We start from the raw sequence: 23,025 nt of genomic DNA, 5'->3' as shown, positions 1-23,025 counted from the left end.
TGACCCATAGACCCCTTAACCCAGGGCAGCTCTGTGATTCATCCTGTGAGCTCTTGGGTTTTGCTCCCAGAAGCATTTACTAAGTGACATTCTGCCCTCCATTGTCCAGGGAGAAGTGGAGTCATCCTTGATTCTGACTGTTTCCTGGTGTTTGCATTCTAACCACCGATGTCCTGTCAGGACTCTCTCCAAAGTCTATCCCTTCATCTCCACAGCTACCGTCTAGGACACAATAGGCTCCAGGCCTCTTCAGGAAAGTCCCAACCACATCTGATCCCTTAAGGACACATCCTCCTCCCAGTGCAGCCAGAAAAACTGACGATGACAGGCAGAGTGTGATGGTGTCCTGCCTAGGACCCTCCAGCATCTTCTCCCAGTGCTCAACTGCCTCTTGTGACCTCTTAGGGCTTTCAGTATTCTATCTGGCCACCCCAGACCTCCACATATTACAGACTGTGCATGTGGCCACACAAACAGTCACTCATGCCTACATACATTCACACACATACACACGTACACACACAACATATAGGACACACATATCCCTTCCTACATATATACATATATCTACCACATATTCACATACATACTCTATACATACTTTCACACATTTAAATATCCATACACACCCTATACATATGCACATACATGTGAATGCATGTGTATACACTCTAAAACTTATTATTCATACATATGCTACACAAACCCAATTTAGATACAGACACACCCTGCTCTGCTCAGTCTGTTCCAGCTCCTGCAACCTCCTCCATCCAGCCTCACACACACTTCACAGTGATTGTTGTCCCCTCTGTCCTGTCTCTCACCCAGCTCTTTACCCAATAAGACCAGGTCACAGCTCAGTCACTGCCTCCCTGGAAACACCTTTGGTAACAAGCAGCCCATGACTCCCCAGCCTTCCTGGTTGCCAACACTGACCCTTCATGACCAGGCCTAGCCTGTGTGGCCATTGTTGTGCCCTGCTGGGCTGCAGTCACTGAAGGCCTGCCCTATGTCTTCCCACCTGTGCTGCTCTTTCTACGTGTGTGGCAGTTCGAACCAAGCCTTAGGAGAAGCTGCCAGTGTCCCCTGGGTATAGGGGTTGTGAGCAGCCTTGCACTTGAAGGGCTGTTCACATGCTCTAGAGGACACAGCTAGTGGGCCATCTTTTGAAAACCCAGGAGGGACAGCAGCTGTGCTAAGCATTCACATTTTACATTCCCAGAGGCCATGCAAGGCCATTGCACTCACCCTGCTGTGACACATCACAAATGGAATCTAATCCAGCTGGGCCACTCAATGCCCCACTGTGTTGTGTCCAGGAGAGGGCGCCCTAAGGCCACTGTGGTTCAGCACACCCAGCTCTGCATTCTTTTGCTGCCTTAGGTGACCATTGTCGAAAAAGCTGACAGCTCCAGTGTCCTGCCCAGCCCCCTGTCTATCAGCACCAAGAGTAAAATGACCTTCCTGTTTGCCAACCTGAAAAACCGTGACTTCCTGGTTCAGAGGATCTCTGACTTCCTCCAGAAAACACCGTCCAAGCAGCTAAGCAGCAACACTGGGGGAACAAAGGCCAGCGTTTCGGACCCAGCCCCAGAGGTAAAGAAGCCACTAAGGAACAGCAGGGCCTAAGCCAGATGAGGAGCCTCCAGGTGCAGTCATTTGCACTCCCTGTGCCCGACCCTGTGGTAATGCTGTGGGTGCCACGCTGGAGAGTGACTCGTGGCACCTGTGTTCTGTAGAGCATAGAACAGTCCTACTACAAAGAATGACCTGAGCCGATTACACTGACATATCCCTGTAATCCTAACACTTCAAGTTCAAGGCCAGCCAGCAGAACTGGTAAGACCCTGTCCAAAAAAACCAAGGACAAGGGATGTGGTATGCACAAGGCCCTGGGTTCCATCCCTGGCATCATCAAAAAGAAAGGGAGGAAGGTGGTGGCACTGCCCCACCTTCACAGGGCTTAATACCTCAAATGACAGGGCCAGAGTAATCGTCAGGCATTGCCTTTCGTGAGCACTCATCACTGGTTTATCCAGTGTGGTACTTCATTTCTGCTAGATGCCAGCTGTCCTTCCTGGCATCATGATGAATAGGATCAAATTAGACAAAACACACACTCTTATGCTCAGCATGTCAGCCAATTTGTGATCCCAGAACCTAGAAGGCAAACGTAAGAGGATCACTACAAGTTCAAGGCTAGCCATATACATACATACATACATACACACACACACACACACACACACACACACACACACACACACATATATATATATATATATATATATATATATATATAGAGAGAGAGAGAGAGAGCAAGTTCCAGAACAGCCATAACCACATAGGGAGCCCCTGTCTCAAAAAAGCAAAAGGAAACGGGGCTGGAGAGATGCTCTGCCATTAAGGAGGACCTGTGTTTAGTTCCCAGCACCCATCAAGCAGCTCACGACCACCCATAACTGCAGCCCAGGCACACACATACACACACTAAATAAAAATTAAATTTGAAAATATTTTAGAAGACCAAAAAGATAAAAAAAAATCATACCCTTGTAGAATTTAATATATATACTAGGGCTGTGGATTTAAAAAATAAAAAAACAGAAGAAGAAAAAAAAAAAAAAAAAAAAACCAGGATCCCTTGAAATTCCATAAGAATTTGAGGGTGAATGTTTCTGGCAGTGTCCACATGGTGGAAGGTTGCCCTCTGACCTTCACACAGAATTCAGAGCCATCCTCCTACATGCTTAATGCCGCATGTGGGACACAGATTTAGGAAGAGCTGGGCAGCACCAGGAGGAAGAGCAAGTTGCCTATGACAGGCCCCAAATGGCAAGTATGGGTGGCTTTGATTTCAGCCAGCCAAAGAGGAAATGCAGTCTGGGCCCCATCTGCAGCCTTGCACTTGGCCCCAACGACCCTTGGGGGCATCTTTGTTCAACTTTCTGGGTGGTTGTGCACATCAGTGGCCACTGGGCATCTATCTCAGGCAATTTCCCCTCATGTTGTATTTTCTAGTCTCACCCTGCTCCTCAGGAGACACCAGGACCACCCACCAGCCCATCCTCTCCCCTCAGCAGCCCTCCGAGCTTCAGTACACAGGAGGTTCCTACTACTTCCCAGGGCCTGCTCAAAGTCTTCCAGAAAAACTCACCCATAGAGGACCTTGGTGCCAAAGGGGTAAGTAAGCCTTGAGCACAGTGCCTCAGCTCATGTCTGAGTTGAGACTTCGGGAGGAAGACTGGAACCACCTCTGGGTTAGGCCTTTGTGGCCAGCACCATCCCTCATGGCTTGTCAGTGTAGGCATGCCCTCTTGATCTGCACTGGTCAGTGCCAGGTAGACCCAGGGCTTGGGGACAGACACTCTGCCTGCCCTGTGTTGGGAGGGCTTGCTTTTCCTCAGGGACCCTGGGCCTCTAACAGGGAGGGCCCTCTGGGAGTGGGGGAAGGGGACTAAGTCCTCATGTCTTCCTGTGCCATCATGGCTCTGAAACCTGGGCTTGCAGCAGCCTCCCCACAGGTAATTTACACTGCAGGCTGCTGGCCTTGCACAGAGGTGGGGGACCAGCCACCAAGACCTCAGTGATGAGACTCTTCAGCGCCACACCCCACGTTCCCTCTCTCAGGCCAAGGAGAAGATGAAGGAGGAATCATGGAGTATCCATTTCTTTGAGTATGGACGTGGCATGTGCATGTACCGAACAGCCAAAACTCGGGAGCTGGTCCTGAAGGGCATTCCCGAGAGCCTCCGAGGGGAGCTTTGGCTCCTCTTCTCTGGTAAGTGTAGCCCCATCACCCCCAGCTTTGGCTTGGCCAGTCCTAGCCCCCAGAGCTTCTGTGAATGATGCACTGGGTGAGCACATCCTGAACTTGCATGAGGCCTAGGCTTCCCTCCATAGCACCCAAGGAAAACTCACCTCAGGCCAATTCCTCTGGTCCCTGAGCCAGCCTCCTGAAGTCAGCCAGAGGTGGGGGCCAGCCAGGTCTCTCAGAGAACCGGGAGTAAGGAACCCAGGTACATAAGCCCAGGGCGGCACATGGCTGCACTGATGTGTCCGTGGGTGGCAGGGCAATTGAAGACAGGAAGACTCCCTTAAAGACCGCTTGCCTTGGGACAAGCTCTGACAACATTCACACCTTGGGCCACTTGGAGCATTTTAGAAGACAAGCCATTGAATTTATTTATTTATTTTGGTTTTTCAAGACAGGGTTTCTTTGTAGCTTTGGGGCCTGTCCTGTAACTCACTCTGTAGGGCAGGCTGGCCTAGAACTCACAAAGATCCACCTGCCTCTGCCTCGAGGGCTGGGATTAAAGGTGTGCACCACCATAGCCTGGCTAGCCATTTGAATTTCTTAGAGCAGTCACCAGGGGAACTTGACCTCACACCTTGCAATTGATTGCAAGGTTCTCTCTCTTCCATGAGGCATTGTGTCTCCAGTCAGTCCTGTCACTGTTAACCGAGTGCTAGGAGAAAGAAGAGAAAGACTACCATCACCCGTGTCTCCCCAGGGGCCTGGAATGAGATGGTGACCCATCCTGGCTACTATGCTGAGCTGGTAGAGAAGTCCATGGGGAAATACAGTTTGGCCACTGAGGAGATTGAGCGAGACCTCCATCGCTCCATGCCTGAGCACCCTGCTTTCCAGAATGAGCTTGGGATCGCTGCGCTTCGGCGGGTGCTGACTGCCTATGCATTCAGAAACCCTACTATTGGCTACTGCCAGGTAATGGGACTTAGCAGGGGCCCTGGAGATAGTGTCACCCACCAATGACAGGTGGTGGCAGTTCAGCCTGTGGTGACCTGACACACACATGATCCCGTCCATACCCTTGATGAAGACCTAACCCAGAAAAGCTGTGACTAGCTAGGCATGATGGCCTGTGCACTTGGGAGGATGAGGCAGGAGGATTGCTGCAAGTTCAAAGTTACCCTGGGCCACAAAGCAAGACCTTGCTTGTCTAAAAATGAAAGCCTATAATCTCAGCACCCGGGAAATCAAGGCAGGAGGTCAGGGGTTCACCCACAACTACATGGAAAGTTGGAGGCCAGCCTGAGCTGTGTCAGACACTAGTTTTTGTTTGCTTACTTGCTAACTTGTTTGAAAACGGGTTGTAGAGATGGCTCAAGGCTAAGTGTGATGCTTTTCTAGAGGACCTGAGTTCAATTTTTTGCACCTACCTCAGGCAGCTCACAATTGCCTGTAGCTCCAACTCCAGAAGATTGGATGTCTGTGATCTCCACAGGCACTATACTATACACCAACACATGGACACCCATACATATATCTATTTTTAGAGAATAACATAGTGGTGACGGTTCTCACCTCAGCCCCTTGCCATATAGTAAGTTGTCCTCTGTGTGTTCTATCTGAGACTGAACAGAATTTTCTTTTTCTGTATGTATGGTAAGCATACATAATTCAAAATCCAGCATTTTAGCCACTAGTAAGTGTGTGGTTCAGTGGCATTAAGTGCTTACACACTGTTAGGCAGCCATTGCCACTGTCCGTCTATAACATTTCATCTCCCCCACTAAAACCGTCCAGTTAGACACTAACTTCTTACTGCCCCTTCCCATCTGCCCCGTACCACTCTCCCTTCTTCCTCAGAATCCGATTGTTCTGTGTGCCTCGTGTGTTATCATACTGAATGAAAACGATGGGGACATGACTGCACTGCTCCTATGTATGGTGGGAAAAGCTTATTGTAGATATGAGAGGGCACAGCTGAAGACATTTGGAAGGGTCCAGACTAAATAAACCTGGCCATGAGAGGAGAGAGAGTCAGGGAGAGCAAGAGAGGAAGAGGAGAGAGGGAACAGAGAGGAGCCAAGGACCAAGAGACCAAGACCAAATGGCTGAGGTTACATAAGGATCAGGGCTGGGGGGAAGGGAAGAGGAGCCTGTCCCCTGGGAGGGAGAGGTTTAGGGTAGGGAGAGGGTGAAAAGTGCTGAGAGGTCATGAGTGACCTCTTTGAGTTTTCTTTGAGAACTCACACATGGCATCCTTCTGCATCTGGCTTGTCACCTACTGTCCCCAAGAGACATCACATTGCAGCATGAATCAGAATCCTCTTTTTGAGGCTGGATATAATATTCTGCTGTAGCATTTTTCTCCATATCTGTGTGTGTGTGTGTCCTGGAACTCGCTGTACAGACCAGGCTGGCCTCCAACTCCGAGATCCGCCTGCTTCTGCCTTGTGCTGGGACTAAAGGTGTGTGCCACCACTGCCTGGCTTCTCTCCGTCTCTTAATGGACACTTGGGTTACTTGTGGCATTGGGCTGTTGTGCATAAAGCTGCTGTGAACTCCAGTGTGTGGGTGCTTGTTCCAGTCTCTGCCTTCCAGTTCGGGTGCTGTGAAGCCAGAGGTTCTTCTGGGTGGTGCTCTGTGTTCATCTTCTGAGGAACTTCCGTGTTCACACAGCAGCTGCACTGCTGTGCATGGCATCGGTAGTTCCTCTCTCACACTTGCTGGTTTTACAGACTCCAGTCTACCGTCTCACTGAGATTTTGGTTACATTTCTAGTCGCTTTTGTCTTTGAATCTATGGGCTTTTCCTAGCCAGGTCAGATGGCTTTCAGTTGGCCTTAACTTGTATCTGGATTTCAAGAATTCCCTAAAACTCCGTTGCTGTAAAATTAGTGTTCTGCAGGACGTTACCCATTCATGGAGGCCAACAGATCAGCCTGAAATAATTTTTAAAATAACTTGCCCTCTTCAAAGCTTCCTTTTGTTACCAGCTAATGTTGTGTGTACACTCATCAGCTTGACCCAGCCTACTCAGTGGAAGTGTTAGCTGATGTCACTGCCTAATGTCTTCTGACCCACTTTGATGGAGCTGTCTGGCTGTTTCTCTCATTGATTTCTTACAAATTGACTTGTTGGCAAATTTCCCAGGGTTGGTCAGGAGCTGTTTGTTATTGATGGATTCTGAACTTTCCTGAAGGGGCAGACCATTTTGCTCTGTGGCTAGCAGCGTAAGACAGACACACTCCACTGTCTTTACCTGGCAGGCAATGAACATCGTGACCTCGGTGCTCCTGCTCTATGGCAGTGAGGAGGAAGCCTTCTGGCTACTGGTGGCCCTGTGTGAGCGCATGCTGCCAGACTACTACAACACCAGGGTAGTGGGTGAGTGTCCCCAGGGCTCCTTTGCCTGAGTCTCCCACCTGCTCAGGAGCTCCAGTTGGGTGTGGCTGCCCTTCTCCAGGCAGGCTCTCCCCTGAGCAGTTCCACTGGCTCTTCCCGACACCTCACAGCCATCAGGCAGGTCCCCACCTTACAGACTAGAAACTGAAAAGGGATCATACCAGAAAGAAGAGAAGCAAGACTCAGGCCCAGCTCCTACCTAGACTCACAGGGCTTTCCCAGGATGGCCAGAGTGAGAGTCAGAGAATAGCACACATCCAGTGGGTTCTTTAAGTCGGCCTAGAGCCCACATCTCCATCCAGCTTTCCAGGCTCTTTGCTATAGAAATGCCAACTATCAGAACTAGAGTCTTTAGTCTACCCTGTGTCCCGGTGGTCCAGCGCCTACTCTTAGGCACTCATGTCCAGTAAACCTATGTTGTTAAAAGGAAATAGGCTTATTGATCTATTCCAGAATATCTGTGTTTAGCGCTTGGCTGTCCTCTGCTGTTTGGTGTCTAGGGTCACCAATGGGTCCTTTAGTTTTGCATATGTTCACAGCAGCAGGAGGTGGGCAGAGCCACTGCTTGCTTCTCTTGTTTCTAGAAAGGTAAAATCAGCATTTTCCAAGAGTCAGCCTGCTATATCCATAGGTTCTGTGTCTGTGGATTCAGCCAAGCACTGACCAGAAATGCACAGAAGAAACTCCATCTGTACTGAACACACCCAGACCCATCCCTTGTTGTCCTTCCCTACACAGAACATGACAGCTGTATAGCTTTTCATAGTTTTACACTGTAGTAGATATTATGAATCACCCAGAAGCAACTTACAGGAGGATGTGCGTAGGTTCTGAGAAACTGCTGTGTACCCCCTGCTCTAAGCACCAGGGAATTCTGGTGTCAGAGGGAATGCTAGAAACACTCTCATGGATGACAAGGGACCACTGTACATTAAAACAAGTACATTGTTTCCCACAGTGGTATGGAAACTATAGAAAGAATGGTTACAATGCTGTGTTTTCTCTTTTCTACATATGCACACCCCTCTGGCCCTCAGTGTAAGCAGAGCTAGCAGGGTTGAGGTTGAACCTGAACCAGGTAGTATCCAGGCTCAAGCCCCTGGACTATGCTCACAGTCAGCCTACTGTGCCTTCCTCAGGAGCCCTCGTAGACCAAGGCATCTTTGAAGAACTCACAAAAGACATCCTACCCCGGCTGTCAGAGAAGATGCAGGAGCTGGGGGTGATCTCCAGCATCTCGCTGTCCTGGTTCTTGACCCTTTTCCTCAGCGTCATGCCCTTCGAGAGTGCCGTGGTCATTGTTGACTGCTTTTTCTATGAGGGCATCAAGGTGATCTTGCAGGTGGCCCTGGCTGTGCTGGATGCCAACATGGATCAGCTGCTGGACTGCAGTGACGAGGGCGAGGCCATGACCGTGCTGGGCAGGTGACTGTCATGGGAGCTACTCCTGCTTCCAGGGAGCTGGCAGCAGAGCTCCTCCCCTTCCTAGCCCTCAGCCAACATCCTGTGCTATGCTCCAAGTACCAGACTAGGTCGAGGGATGAGCCAGGGGCAGGAGACAAGTGTCCTAGTGAGACAAGGTGCTACTAAGGTTTTGGGAGCTGGGAGCAAACAAAAGGCCAGTGGGCTTGAGTATACTGGACTGCAGGCTGCCACTCAGCTATATGGTCATGGGGAATTGGCCCAGAGCATGGTGATGCTCATGGTGGTGGTCACCCCACCCCAGGTGCCGTGCCCACCCCAGGATAGAGCAGACCCACACTGGGCCTGTCAGACAGCTAAGTGAGCTGTCACAAAGTTAGAATCACCCTGGCTTCCTCAAGTACTCATCCCTTCCCTATCCCAGCCCAGCTGCCTTAGCACATGGTGGGCCCTTTCTGGCTCCAGGGCCTGCTTTATCATGTGTTCTCCGCTCCAGTCTCTCCCATACTCCACAGGATTCAGGTCAGGTCTGATCCTCCCCAGGACATGGGAGAAACCCCTCTCATGGTTTCCCTGTGCACAAAGGAGCTTCCCAAGTCCCCAGCCTGGCTTTCAGCTCACTCCCTGCCTTGTCCTGGCACTTGCCCTGATCCCCTTATGCTCCACCTTAAAACACTGTGCTTGCCTATGGAGCCAGCCCAGGACTGGAGGGATCCTGTAGAATTGGTGGGGTTGTTGTCTACCTCCTCCTAGTTAATGTGACTCTTGATCCCTGATGTTAAAGACTCTTGGTTATGACTGGGTTTCATGCATATATCCTACAATGAGGAGATTGGGCCCCTCCTCAGGAGTAGACATTTGACCAGGGATTGGGTATGTCCACTGGCGCCAGAAAGCCTCTCCTGCCTGAGTGTCAGACTCATCTTGGAGAACTTGGGAAGATGAGAAGGCCTGGCTGGCCCAAACTAACCAGCCAGAGAAAGATCCTGTCCCTGGAAAAACTTCACTGCCTGGTTTTTCCTGGCCAGACACTGGTGACTCACCAGAGAGGGAGCACATTGTCTCCAAACTAGGTATGCTCTGGACTCCACAAGCCACTAGAAGACAGCCCGGCATCCTTAGGGTTATTGCTCAGGCATGAGTGGGCAGCAAGGTATTTTCTCTGCTATCCAGATGGGAGCTCCCAGCCTAATAGAGACCCAACAAACACACCAGCACCTTCTTGCAGGATTCCCAGGCCTAAGCTCTGCCCAGTGCTTGACTGTGGGTGATAGGTACCTATACTGCTATCTTTTGATCTTTGCAGATACCTGGACAATGTGGTCAACAAGCAGAGCATTTCTCCACCTATCCCACACCTTCATGCTCTGCTGACCAGTGGAGATGACCCTCCTGCAGAGGTGGACATCTTTGACCTCCTGAAAGTGTCCTATGAGGTCAGCTTCCAGCAGGGTTAGCCTGGCCAGGCTGTTCCCCAGGGCCTTTGGTTTTGGGTGAACACAGGCAAACGTGGCTGGGATTTCCCCCTCTGCTTTTAGTCTCACTGATTTTCCCTTGTCCTGTAGAAGTTCAGCAGCCTGAGGGCTGACGACATTGAACAGATGCGGTTTAAACAGAGGCTGAAGGTGATCCAGTCCTTGGAAGACACAGCCAAGAGAAGTGTGGTATGGTCACTGACGAAGGCAACGGTAACCTCTGGCGGCAAGGGGCTGCAGGGCTGGCCTGAGTGGACAGCTTCTCCTAGTACCCTCTCCAGCCCCATCCCTGCCCTGCCTTGGTACCTGGAATCCCACAGCATGGGTACTAGTTTAGGGAGATAGGGAGAGGCCCTGGTCACTTAGTAGGGATTGTCTCTTTCACCTTGCATGCTGAAGCCAAGGGTCTTCTGGGGTAAGTCCTCCCAGACTGGTCCTCACCTCTGTCCTGGCCAATGACACTCTACCACTCTGCCCTGCCCACACTGTATGCCCCTGCCCTGAAGCCTTTGTCCTTGTTTTTGCAGAGGGTGTACCTTCACAGCTACTCTATGCTCTGTTTAAACCTGTTCTTGGCCTTTGTCCATGTGGAGTCAGGAACCTCTTAATTTTGCCTCCATATTTCCAACCCTCCCCCCTTCAGGGTTAGGGCTCTTTGCTTACAAACAACAGACATGACCAGTCCTGACTAACTGAAGTAAAAAGACCTGACTGGCAAGGTATAGGACACCTTCCGGGTGGCTGGAGCTAAGTGGCCATCCATCACCCTGTGCCCTCAGTGGGTCCTTCAGGGGAGAATGAGCCGCTCTAGAGTCCACCCCAGGAAAGGTATCAGGGAGTGAAGCTGACTGGTAGGTGGTGACAAAGGGTGAACACGTATGTGCAGACTCACCTTCATGTGCTTGACCACTGGTGACAGCCAGAGGACAGATCACGCCCTTTGTCCCGTCCACGTGAGAACTCTCCCAGAGTAAGCATCTTGTTTGTATTACAGCAGAACTCAGGGCCCTATGTAGCACTGTTTCATCTTTCCTTCTAGGTCCGAGCCATACCAGGGGACATTGGCTTCTCCATTGAAGAGCTGGAGGATCTTTACATGGTGTTCAAGGTGACAGCCACGCACAGGGGCGGGTGGAGTTCCCCATCTAGTCTGTGAAGTGTGACTTCAGCACAGCAATTCCTGGCTGGGAAGTCTTCGTTCTGAGTTGCAGTTACTGCAGACCATGTGTGGTAGAACTTAATCCTTAGCATTTAGACAACAGAGTGACATGGAGCACCTCAGCTGTCACTCCTCTGGAGCCATCTGCCATGTTTTTTGAGACAGATCTCTCACTGGTGGAGAGCTGAGTGAGTAGACTAGGCTGCTGGACAGTGAGTCCCGGGGCCTCCCGCCTCCGGCTTCACAGTACTGTGACTCCTGAGCGCACACCACCTCGTGCAGCTTTGGTGTGGGCTGGTTTAGTTTTTGGTTGGGGTTTGGGTTTTGTTTCGTGTGTTTTTGAGGCAGGGTTTCTCTGAGTATCGGCCTCTCTCTGCCTCCCAAATGCTAGGATTAAAGGGGTTATTACATTTACTTATTTATTGTTTGCACGCATGTATGACACAGGGCATGCAGAGAAGTCAGAAGACAACTTGTGAGAATCGGTACTCTCCTCTTACTGTGTGTTCCAGGGATCAAACTCAAGACATCCCGTTTGGGGTCAAGCACCTTTATTCCCTGAGCTATCTTGCCAGCCCCACACACCCAGCTTTTTTATGCTAGTTCTAAGGACCAAAGTCAGGTTTTCATGCCTACATGGCAAGCAGTTAACTGACTGAGCTCCAATAGAGCACTCTTAAATAGCAAAAACAAACATTCAAACCAACATCATGTAGAAGACAGAATGCATCCACCCATTTAACTGATGAGCTATGCAGCTTCAGGCATGGCTGGGTCGAGGTGCTGAGCCCGCTGGGCCGCTGCTGCATCTCTGTTAACATCTGGGCTGCTTTTCCTGTAGAGTGATGATAGGCAGCTCCTGGGTCATGCTTTCAGTGACTCTAGTGGAAACAGAATTTTCTCTCCAAGTAGTTTTAGCAAAAGACACAGGTCAGTCATTGGGATGACTGTGACTCAATCTAGGTGCTGTGGCTAAGGGACAGTTTGGGCTGCCAGACCAGTGCTGGTAAATGATTACAAGGCAGCTTTGTAATCCCTGCCCTGAGGGTGAGTCAAGAGAGTTTCTGTACACAAAACTCATGTTCACTAAAAGGAGGGGGAAGGACACTGGGGGAAAGGCCAGGACAGAAATTCATACTGTCTGCTGGTTGGTTTGGGTTTGGGTTTTGGTAGTTGTTGGTTAACTAACAGTTTGAGTAAGTAGTTGGGTGTTTTATTCTCTTTGTTTTTGAGCTTGGTTTTCTCTGTGTTGTTTAGACTTGCTTCAAACTGAACTCAGAGGTCAGTTGATCCTCCTGCCTCAGCATCCTGAGTGCTGAGACTATAGGTGCATGTTGCCAGTTCCTGGGATCTTTCCAGCTGCCTAGGGTTCAGTTCCCAAGGTGGCTCACACAGTCAGACAGTGGAGTCCACGGCCCTGTCTGGCTCCTCTGCTGTTTGCTAATGTCAGGGGTCCTGTAAGCTGAGGTATCTGGCCAGTGCTCATCACTCTAGCACCCTGGTAACCCTGAGAGCCAGGGCCCCAAAGGCCATCTCACCAGACGGTATCCCCTGCAGGCCAAGCATCTGGCAAGCCAGTACTGGGGTGGTAGCCGCTCAGCCGCCATCCACCGGGACCCCAGCCTGCCCTACCTGGAGCAGTACCGGATTGATGCCAGCCAGTTTCGGGAACTCTTTGCCAGCCTGACACCCTGGGCCTGTGGCTCTCACACGCCTGTGCTGGCAGGCCGCATGTTTCGCCTCCTGGACCAAAACAAGGACTCACTGATCAACTTCAAGGAGTTTGTGACAGGGATGAGTGAGTGTCTCACCCATCTTTCAAGCACCAGCCAGTGCATCTGCCCCTCCTGTGGCCAGCAGAGGGCGGCCTTGAGCCCCTTGACAGAGCTCAGCAGTTTCTTTTACTGTCCCTCTCCATCAGTCTGTGGCTCTGGCCCCAGAGAAGGCTAAGCTTTTCCATAGGGTCCAAGGGAAGCAGGAGGCCCAGGGCTTGTTTGAGCCTCCCTAGAGACCTAGCTAGGGAGGAACCAGGCTGTCCCAGACTGGATTTCCACTAGGACCCACAAGAAGGGTGTGGGAACACAGCCTGCATTGTGTCCCTGGAGCCTTCTTGCCAAGCATGTCCCTCTCCTTGGCCTTGCTCCACAGGTGGGATGTACCATGGCGACCTCACAGAGAAGCTCAAAGCACTCTACAAGCTACACCTGCCCCCAGGTGAGTGTCCTGAGGCCTTCTGCTGTGGGCCTCCCTGGGCCCCTCGCTGCCCCCTGTCCATGAGCATGAGCCACATGGAAGGGAAGGTCGGGGAGGGGGGGGAGTGGAGGTCCACCCTGGCTGGTGGGCTGAGCACAGGCCGAGGGTGGGGAAAGGGCATGAGGGAAGATTCCAGGGGGGCTCCTGGGAACCACACTCAACCCATCAGACAGGGCAGCATGACCCAGAATCCACATCAGGGCAGAAGGCTGTGATGGGGTGCCAGTGTAACCCTGGGCCCTACACTCTTTGTTCTTAAAGGTTCCTGTTTATCCCAAGACAGCCTGGGGTACTGCCAAGGCCACCTGCAGATCCTGTCACACAGCCTCATGACAGGGGCCCCACTTCCGGCCTGTAGGTGGTGCTGGAGCTGTCCTTAGGCTGGAATGTTTCCTGTGGGTGGCTGTTCTGAGCCAAGTTGGGGGGCGGGGGCTCACAGAAGCTGGCCAGCACATGACCCCAGCATCCTTCATGTGTGGCCAGAGTCCGTCTGGCTCAGGAGAGTGACCATAGGGAGAGCCACTAAGAAGGAGCTTTCCTTTAGCGGGAAGTGATGGCACAGGGCATCCTGTTTCCTCTGGAGCCACCCCAGGCTGCCAGTTTCCTTGAGTAGGGCCTCCCCCTGAGCAGTTCACACAGTATCTGCCTTCAGAATTGGCCCTGTGTGAGTGGGTTTTAGATTGCGAGGCTTCACTCGCCGCTCACCTTGCACACCCCAGCCTCTCACTGCAGTGGAGCTGAAGAGGCTCTTGGCGCACAGTTCTCACAGGAGGCTAGCTTGCAGCTGGCGAGAACTGAAAGGCCTGGGCTGCATCAGAGAACTGGGGCTGCCCCACCACCTGGGCCTCCTTAGCCTGCTTATCCAGGTATTGGGGTGCTTGGGTCCTACCACCCTTCTGTGCTTCAGCCTGTTAATCCTTCCCTGCCCAACCCACACCCCACACCCACTTCATACAGCTGGAATAGTAAGATTACATATACAGACAGCCTTGGGGATCTGCAGCCCGAGGTTCCAGTCAGCCAATGCCAGCAAACACAGACATGAGACAGGCCAGGATGTATTGATATGGTTCAGATGCTACAGCATAAAGTAAAATGGCCCCCTCCCCCAGAGATCTTCTGAGACCGGCAGCAAGTGGTGGGAGGGTAGCTAAGTTCACCAGGCTCCTAGGTAAATGGATTATATTCTTTCCAAGCACATGTTACTGCATTTCCAAACATGGCATCAGTGCTGAGTGCATAGCTCAACTATAGAGTAAATGCATAATATATAGGAAACCTAGGGTTCAGTCCCCAGCACCCCACAAAAAAAAAACCCACATTGTCAAAATCAAACTAGTAAGCCAAGCACATATGTGATCCCTGCTCAGGAGGCTACTGCAGGAGGGTTGAGAATTAGAGACCTGCCTAGAGGTGCCCTCTCAGAGACAACTGGAATGTGACCACCTATTAAAATGTCAGGTGTTACAATAGAAGGTGTTCTGCCAGTGAGCCATGAGTGGGGAAAGTGGTCTTTTCTGCTTTGGCTAGAAGTCAACATCTTCCCCTGTCCTCATTTGTCCTTCTGTTGAAACACAGCTCTGCTCCCAGAGGAAGCGGAGTCAGCCCTGGAGGCCACCCATTACTTCACAGAGGACAGCCCCTCAGAAGGTGAGCCACTGCTGAGACACCCAGCACAGCCAGCCACGGATCTGCAGCCCTCAGTCTCCATGGGGCCTGTGCAGTGATCCAGCAGTCCCATTGTGGACTCAGGGAGCATGCCACCCTGGGGTGCTCCCTGGGAGGACCTTGCAACATTTCCTGGGCCAGGTTGGCTCTGTAGATGTTCTCAACCATTGTTTCTCTTGCATCTGTCTCCCTGGACCTGGCTTCTCCCTCTGCTCTCTCTACGCATCCTCTGCTGTCCCTTCCAGCATCTCCTATGGCCTCAGATCTGGATCTTTTCCTGCCCTGGGAGGCACAAGGTCAGTCCCTGGAGGGCAGGGGCGACCCCTTTGCCTCTAGGCTTTGTCTTTATTCAGAAGCTTGGAAGCTTTATGCCACGGGGACTCTTTGGAACTTCATCCTGTGGGGACAAATCCTGAGAATAGCCAAGAATCAAGCTGCTTCCAGTAGGCAGTCTGCTCTGGGTGGTTAATGATAGGGATGCACTTAACAGCATGTTAGACATGGAGCAAGCCCACATGCAACCATTCATGTTCATAGGAAATGGATGCAGAATGCTGTTTTTGTGTGAAGCAAGTACAGGATGAGAGAGCAGAGGCCGGGAGGGAAACCTCTTCAAGCTTCACAGGGTTTTCTCATTACAGAAAATCGAATGTTGAGTGCCCGTTAGGACTCAACCTTTGCCACCTGTAAAAGTCACTGGGAATATCTGACAGAATGAAGGGTCATCCTGGGTCCTGCCTGGGGTTCAGCAGTGGAGTTGGTCACAAGTAACATGACACTGATGGTTAAGGGCTGGGAGTGTAGCTCAGTATTTGAGCACTTGGTTCGCATGTGAGATACTGTGTTCGATTGTGTGTTGCTGGGAATGGAACCTGGGGTGTAATGGTGCATGCCCCTAGTCCTAATGCTCTAGATAGAGGCCAAGGTGGCAGTCTCCAGAAACTGGAACTCAAGGCCGGCCTAGCTAGAGTGGATTTGAAAAAAATAAATGGTCCAGCAAGAGGACTCTGACACCTGCTATCAAACCTGTAGACCTGAATTCCATCCCCAGAATCCACATGGGAGGGAGAGTACAACTCACAGAAATTATCTTCCAGCCTACACACACTTCCTGGCATGCACACCAATATACATATGCACACAATAAATTTTAAGCCAAGTGTGAAAAGCTCATGCCTTTAATCCAAGCTCTCAGGAGGCAGAAATAGGCAGATCTATGTGAGTTCAAGGCCAGCCTGATCTAAAGAGCAAGTTCCAGGTCAGGGCCACACAGAAAAACTCCTCCCCTTACCCCTTACCCCCCCCCAAAAAAAATAACAGCAACAAAAAAATTTTAAATTTTAAGAATAAGGCTTGGGCTGGGCATTGGTGGCACACACCTTTAATCCTGGCACTCAGGAGTCAGAGACAGGAGGATATCTGTGAGTTTGAGGCCAGCCTGGTCTACAGAGCCAGTTCCAGGACAAGCACCAAAGCAATATAGAGAAACCCTGTCTCAAAACAAACAAACAAACAAACAAAACAAAACAACAACAACAACAAAAGGCGGCCTGGGAATGTATCTTGCTTAGGTTACAGATAGCCCCAAGTTCTGTCCCAAGTAATTAAAAAGAAAAAGGTAAACTATAACAAAAGCAAGTCATTTCCCCAGGTGAGTGCTATACATAAAGGAAGAGACACTAATGGTAAAATAAAAATAGTGTGTCCCAAGTTACCACTGTCCTTTAGACAGTGTTGAAAACTTACTTGAATTTGAACATGACCTAATTTCAAGATCATAACTTAGAGAGGCCAGGGAGATGCTCAGTGGTTAAGAGCACTGGCTGCTCTTCCAGAGGACCTGAATTTGATTCCCAACACCACATGGCAGCTAACAACCATCTGTAAGTCCAGTTCCAGTGGCTCTGATGCCCACGGCTGGTTCTGTGAGTACTAGGTATGCACATGGCGTACAAATTCACGTGCAAACAAAACACCCATATAGTGTCTCTTTTCCTTTTCCTTTTCTCTTTTTGTTCTGCTTTTTGTTGTTGTTTGTTTGAAACAGGGTTTCTCTGTGTCTGGGCTATTATGTAACTTGCTTTGTAGACCAGGCTGGCCTTGAACTCACAGAGATAACCTGCCTCTGCCTCCCAAGTGCTGGGGTTAAAGGCATAAACCACCATCACCTGGCAAATAATTTTTTTAATGTATAAAAGAAAAATACAAATTATGCCAGGAGTAGTGGCATATCCTTTTATCTTAGCACTTGGGAGGCAGAGGCAGGCAGATGTCTGTGACTTTGATGCCAGCTTGTTCTACATGGTAAGTTCATTGAATTGGGGCTACATCGTGAAACCAGTGTAAAAAAGGAAAGAAAAATCCAAGTAAAAGAGGCCAGTGCAGTTCCTGTTACACTAAAGTTACATATCAAACTAGGATGTCCTAAGCTATCCTACCTTCTAGGAGAGGTCTTGGGGTACACAGGCTATCCTTGGGCCCCAGATACACCTGAGGCAACATGGTTCCTATTCCACTGTAAGAATCTGATCCTGGAGATGCCTGTCCTTCATTGCTAACAGCATGGTTCAGGAGGACAGTCCAGACATGGGATCTGGCTGATGTCATCACTTGAGGTCCTCCAGCAACCACACTGCCTCAGAAAAGTTGGCCTCTTGGAGATCTTCAAGTTCATGTTCACACATGTCCAGTACAGTGTGTGCCAACAAACACCAGGCCAGCGAGATGGCTCAGCAGGAAAGAACACTTGTGCCAATTGGTCCCTAGGATCCGTGGTAGAAAGAAAAAACTAGTTCCCACAAGTTGTCCTCTGGCCTCTGTACGCACTGTAGTATGTATAATCACATACAATAAATTAATGTAAAGAACAAACAACAAATAATAGGCTGAACACAGGGTCCTGTATAAAAACTCCCTCTGTTGGAATCCCTTGAAGTTTGACCTTTTTGCAGCAGAGTTCATTAGTTGTCAAACTTGTTCTACAGTTCATGTCATCATTCACTGGGAAGCAGTATGGTGAGGTTTGTTTTCCTTTGAAAACATAAAAATGCTGGGTGGTAGTGGTGCACGCCTTTGGTCCCAGCACTCGGGAGGCAGAGGCAGGCAGATCTCTGTGAGTTTGAGGCCAGCGTGGCCTACAGAACAACTTTCGGGACAGACTATAAAGTTACACAGAGAAACACTGTCTCAAAAAACGAGGGAGGGAGGGAGGGAGGGAGGGAGGGAGGGAGAGAGGGAGGAAGGGAAGGAGGCAGGCAGAACCTTTGTGTGTGGTGCTGGGAGTGGAGCCCAGGGCCTGTAGCTTGTTGAATATAGGCTCTACCACTGAGCCAAGTCACCAGCAATTGGCTTTTCTTAACTGTAACCAAGTGAAGACATGACCAGTTCTAAAACCCTTGCCACAGTATTTAAGGCTGGGACCAGCCAAGCAGGAGGGCGGGCGGCATGGGGCTCTATAGGGGCTGGTCTGCAGAACCACAGGGGTGACCTGTAGGGACCTCATGGTTTGTAAAAGGAATGTTCTCTTCTTTTTCTGGTGTGTAGAAGCACTACCCCAGGAGCGGCAGGAAGGAAGTGGAAACGAGGACGTCCAAGAAAGAAGAGGTACAGGCCATTCCCCTGGCAGCCCTCACTTGTTATTTTCCCTCCCCAGTCACTGTAGGGTGGCAAGTGTGACGTCTGACAAAGGGTCACTGCCTCAGTACACAGCCTGGCTCGCCTGCTGCCGGGGCGCCCCAGTCTGCTGCACTTGTATTGTGTAGCCAGGGTTCCAGCTTCATGGCAGCCTCTCTCCAACCTTGGGGAAGACAGATTTGGGCTCTTAATCAACTTAGCTCCAACCTACTTCCACTAACTTAGGAGAGACCTGTAGGTATTTGGGGGTGTTTTCAGCCACTCCCTAAATGCCAGAGCGTTTGTAATAGGATTCAAGTAACCTCAGGTCAGAGAGAAGCCCATCCTGCTGTCAGCCCATAGCCTGCTTTCTCTGTTTGACAGAGATTACTCTCTCTCTCTCTCTCTCTCTCTCTCTCTCTCTCTCTCTCTCTCTCTCTCTCTCTCTCTCTCTCTCTCACTCTCTCTTAACTTGCAGAGGAGAAGGGGACCAGCCCTCCTGACTACCGACACTACCTTCGAATATGGGCTAAGGAGAAAGAGGCTCAGAAAGAAACTATTAAGGACCTTCCCAAGATGAACCAGGTAGACTTGATCAGCATCTACAGCACATGTTTCTAGAGAATTCTGTATGCCTGGGGCTTGGACAGCTCATACTACTTGTACTCTAGCAGTCTCCTGTGGGTGAGAATTTTCTTCCCTGTCTCTAGAGCCTCTTAGTCCAGTCCTGAATGGTCATTAGTGATGATTCCAGAAAGGCAAAAAGTGACTTCTTGGACAGGATGGTGTTTCCATGGTAACCACCTGCTTAGGTTGAATCAGAATCCATTAACCACAGAAGCACTGGGGAAAGTTGGTCTCCACCAGTCAGAGACTGAACACAGCCTTTGAGACGAGCACTCCAGTGGGCCCAATCCAGGGCATGATGTTTTCACAAACACCCAACCAGCTCTCAGATTGAACCTCACCCTAACTGTGCCCTTCTAGAGAAGACCATGTATTCCAAGCACTCCATGAAGAATGGGCCCATAGCCAGGCAGTAGCCCACGCCTTTAATCCCAGCACTTGGAAGGCAGAGGCAGGTGGATCTCAGGGAGTTTGAGGCCAAATTGGTCTACAAGAGTGAGTTCCAGGACAGCCAGAACTATACCACAGAGAAACCCTGTCTGAAGAAAAACAAAACACACAAACAAAGCCAACTAGGAAGAAAGGCTTTGAAAGAACTGTGTGGCATTGGTGTTGAGTCACTCCCTTCCCAAACCTCAGTTTCCTAACCTGAGAATGATAAGACATGGGATTGTGGTATCAAATCCCAACACCAGTTAGAGTGGCTTGTATCTTCAGTTGGCTATAGGAGAGCACAACTACCCATCTATAACCCATTTTCTTTCTGACTTTCTCCCTAAGGAGCAATTCATTGAGCTGTGTAAGACACTTTACAACATGTTTAGCGAAGACCCCATGGAACAGGACTTGTACCATGCCATTGCCACTGTGGCCAGCCTTCTCCTCCGCATCGGTGAAGTGGGGAAGAAGTTTTCAGCTCGGACAGCCAAGAAGCCCAGGGATGGTGCCCACAGTGGGGACCATAACAGTGCCACAGAGGAGGATGGACCACTCACACCCAAACCTCATCAGGACCCAACACGAGAATGTCAGCCACCAGCTGCAGGGGACCCCCAGGCCAAAGCCAGTGGTGACACTCATCCTGGGAAAGCATTGCAGGACAGTCATGTGATAGAGGGAGGCAGTGGCGAGGGGCAGGGCTCTCCTTCCCTACTTTTGTCTGACGATGAAACCAAAGATGACATGTCCATGTCCTCCTACTCAGTAGTCAGCACAGGCTCCCTGCAGTGTGAGGACCTCACAGATGACACAGTGCTGGTGGGGGGGGAAGCCGGAAGCCCCACTGCCACCTCACGCATCGGGGGCACCGTGGACACAGACTGGTGCATTTCCTTCGAGCAGATCCTGGCCTCCATCCTAACAGAGTCTGTGCTGGTGAACTTCTTTGAGAAGAGAGTAGACATCGGACTCAAGATCAAGGACCAAAAGAAAGTGGAGAGACAGTTCAGTACCTCCAGTGACCATGAGCCTCCTGGGGTCGTGGGCTGAGTTGCAAAATGGAAGCTGGTCTCTGTCTCCTTCCCTTTCTCCCTTTGTTTTCTCCTTGAAGACACATCTGTTCTTGAAGCAGAGTGTCATAGAAGCAAAGGTCAGGCCAGTGAGACCCAGTTGCCTTACAAGGATTCCCTAAGCCAGGATACCCTCTTCCTCCCTGTGGCTAGGGACCCGGAGAACCTACCTTGAGCCTGCTGTTCCCATAGCATTAGAGGCTTTTGGATGTGTCCCTGCCTGCTTCTTGTCCATGCACACACTACCCCAGTTGTTCCCATTTATGGAAAGACCTAAGCCATGTGGTCCGGCTACTAGTTGTCACTTGGTCATGTACTTGGGCTCCAATGGATAGAACCTTCTAGGCACCCTCTGAAGTCCTTCACCCTAAGCCTGGGTTTTAGGACTGAGGAACTCGGTGTCTGTTACACTGGCTGGAGCCTTGCACTACACTCCTAACCTACGAGGTTCCCATTGCTCCTCATCATTAACTTTAGAGACACATCCCTCAGGTCCTCCTATTCCCTTGCCCTTGTTTTAGTTGGCTAAAACTCACACTGTGCTCAATGCCTTAATAAATCCCTAAAAGACAGAGAAAGCACACTGTGTACAGTGCCTTTATGTGGCCTGAACCACTGCTCCAACCTTATTCTCCCCAGGTCAGCTGTGTGACCCAAAGCATTGTGGGACATCAGGGAACCTGGTTGCCATAGTCTGCGGGGGGAACTGTAAGGCCCTCCATGGTACACGGTAACTATGGTCACAGGCCTTAGGGTCAGTGTCCAAAGGTCTGTGCAGTACAATGGACATGTCCTCAGGCCTGGGCCACACCAGATTGCCTGCCCTTGAGTTCAAGAGAGCAGACACACATGGCCAGAGGGGAACCTCCTGTGTTAAGTCAGAGCAGGACTCAGCTCAGAGACACCCTGGCTATGTTACAGGAGCAGGAGTGGACCGTAAGCATCCATTTGCCCATGAGCTGCTCTTGCTTCTACTAACAAATGGATCTCTGGTGGCAGGTGTGGTGACACATCTATAGTCCTGCACTTGTGAATGAGGAGGGACAATTGCTTCGCTGGAGGCCAGCCTAGGCTACATGTTGTGACCCTGTCTCAAAAAGCCAAAATAAATAAGATGGCTTTAGGTGTTACTTACAATAATGCCATAAATTTTAATTAACCCTAGCACCCATGTAAAAGCTAGGCATTGTAACACCTACCTATACCCCAGTGCTTCAGGCTAGCTTCAGGCTCAGTGAGAGACCCTGTCTCAAGGGAATCATGCAGTGTGATGAAGCAGGATACCCAGCATGCTCATCTGGCCTCTGCACACACCATTGTACACATAGGAAATAAAAACTTTACATTGGTTTAAATACAAATGGGTGGTTTCTAGTGAACTTGCTGAGTTAGCATCTCCTCAACACAATTCTGAGTCATTTCTATCATCCCAGGAAGACCCCTTGGATTCACTTACAGTAAGTAGATACCTCTTAAAACTCCCAGCCCTAGGCAGCCACTAATCTTCCAACAAAATTTATGATATAAAAAGTACAGTCAGGGGTGGTGGCATATGCCTTTAATTCCAGCACTCCATAGCTACACAGAGAAACTCCATAAGACAAAACAAAACAGAACAAAAACCTGTAAGACACCCGCTGAGCCATCTCACTGACCCTGAACTTTTTTATTCTATGTTTTTGGGGAGTGGGGTTTGAGACAGGGTTCCTCTGTAGCCTTGACTGTCCTGAAACTCACTCTGTATAGACCAGGCTGGCCTTGAACTCACAGCGATCTGCCTGCCTCTGCCTCCAAGTGCTAGAATTTAAAGGTGTATGCTACCACCAGTTAAAAATCAATTTGTAAATGGGTCAGTGTGACAAATGTAGCCAGTGACACATGTCTAATTCCTATTGAAGGAATAGGCAATGAGATTAAAGAGAAAGCCAGCTTCATAGTCACTGCCTCAGAAATGTCACATGTAGGATTTTTTTTGTTTGTTTTTCAAGACAGGGTTTCTTTGTGAAATACTCCTAGCTGTCCTGGAACTCACTCTGTATACCAGACTGGCCTTGAACTCACAGAGATCTGACTGCCTCTGCCTCCTGAGTGCTGGGATTAAAGGCAATCACCACCACCTGGCGTTTTGTTGTTTTTTTAGAATGCA

General features: G+C 50.2%; 1 protein-coding gene across 3 annotated transcripts in view; it reads left to right on the top strand.

The window, feature by feature from the left end:
• Nucleotides 1–21,457, top strand: part of Tbc1d9b (TBC1 domain family member 9B) — a 39,313-nt gene extending 17,856 nt beyond the window's left edge. For 2 of the 3 annotated variants that reach the window (XM_051180820.1, XM_051180822.1), the window contains 16 exons: nucleotides 1,384–1,596; nucleotides 3,022–3,183; nucleotides 3,631–3,781; nucleotides 4,515–4,729; nucleotides 7,020–7,137; nucleotides 8,295–8,580; nucleotides 9,884–10,013; nucleotides 10,143–10,241; nucleotides 11,092–11,160; nucleotides 12,769–13,009; nucleotides 13,360–13,425; nucleotides 15,043–15,114; nucleotides 15,378–15,428; nucleotides 18,676–18,735; nucleotides 19,223–19,329; nucleotides 20,152–21,457. In XM_051180820.1, the coding sequence (XP_051036777.1) occupies nucleotides 1,384–1,596; nucleotides 3,022–3,183; nucleotides 3,631–3,781; nucleotides 4,515–4,729; nucleotides 7,020–7,137; nucleotides 8,295–8,580; nucleotides 9,884–10,013; nucleotides 10,143–10,241; nucleotides 11,092–11,160; nucleotides 12,769–13,009; nucleotides 13,360–13,425; nucleotides 15,043–15,114; nucleotides 15,378–15,428; nucleotides 18,676–18,735; nucleotides 19,223–19,329; nucleotides 20,152–20,859 (2,748 nt within the window). In that variant the 3' untranslated portion in view covers nucleotides 20,860–21,457. The remainder of the gene's footprint in view (nucleotides 1–1,383; nucleotides 1,597–3,021; nucleotides 3,184–3,630; nucleotides 3,782–4,514; nucleotides 4,730–7,019; nucleotides 7,138–8,294; nucleotides 8,581–9,883; nucleotides 10,014–10,142; nucleotides 10,242–11,091; nucleotides 11,161–12,768; nucleotides 13,010–13,359; nucleotides 13,426–15,042; nucleotides 15,115–15,377; nucleotides 15,429–18,675; nucleotides 18,736–19,222; nucleotides 19,330–20,151) is intronic. The other variant, XM_051180821.1, reaches the window with a different exon arrangement.
• Nucleotides 21,458–23,025: the final 1,568 nt, after the last annotated feature.

Source organism: Phodopus roborovskii, unplaced genomic scaffold (genome assembly GCF_943737965.1).
Source record: "Phodopus roborovskii unplaced genomic scaffold, PHOROB, whole genome shotgun sequence".
Classification (NCBI taxonomy): Eukaryota; Metazoa; Chordata; class Mammalia; order Rodentia; family Cricetidae; genus Phodopus; species Phodopus roborovskii.
The sequence above is the reverse complement of the archived record's forward strand: the minus strand, read 5'-3'. Positions and strand labels throughout refer to the sequence as shown.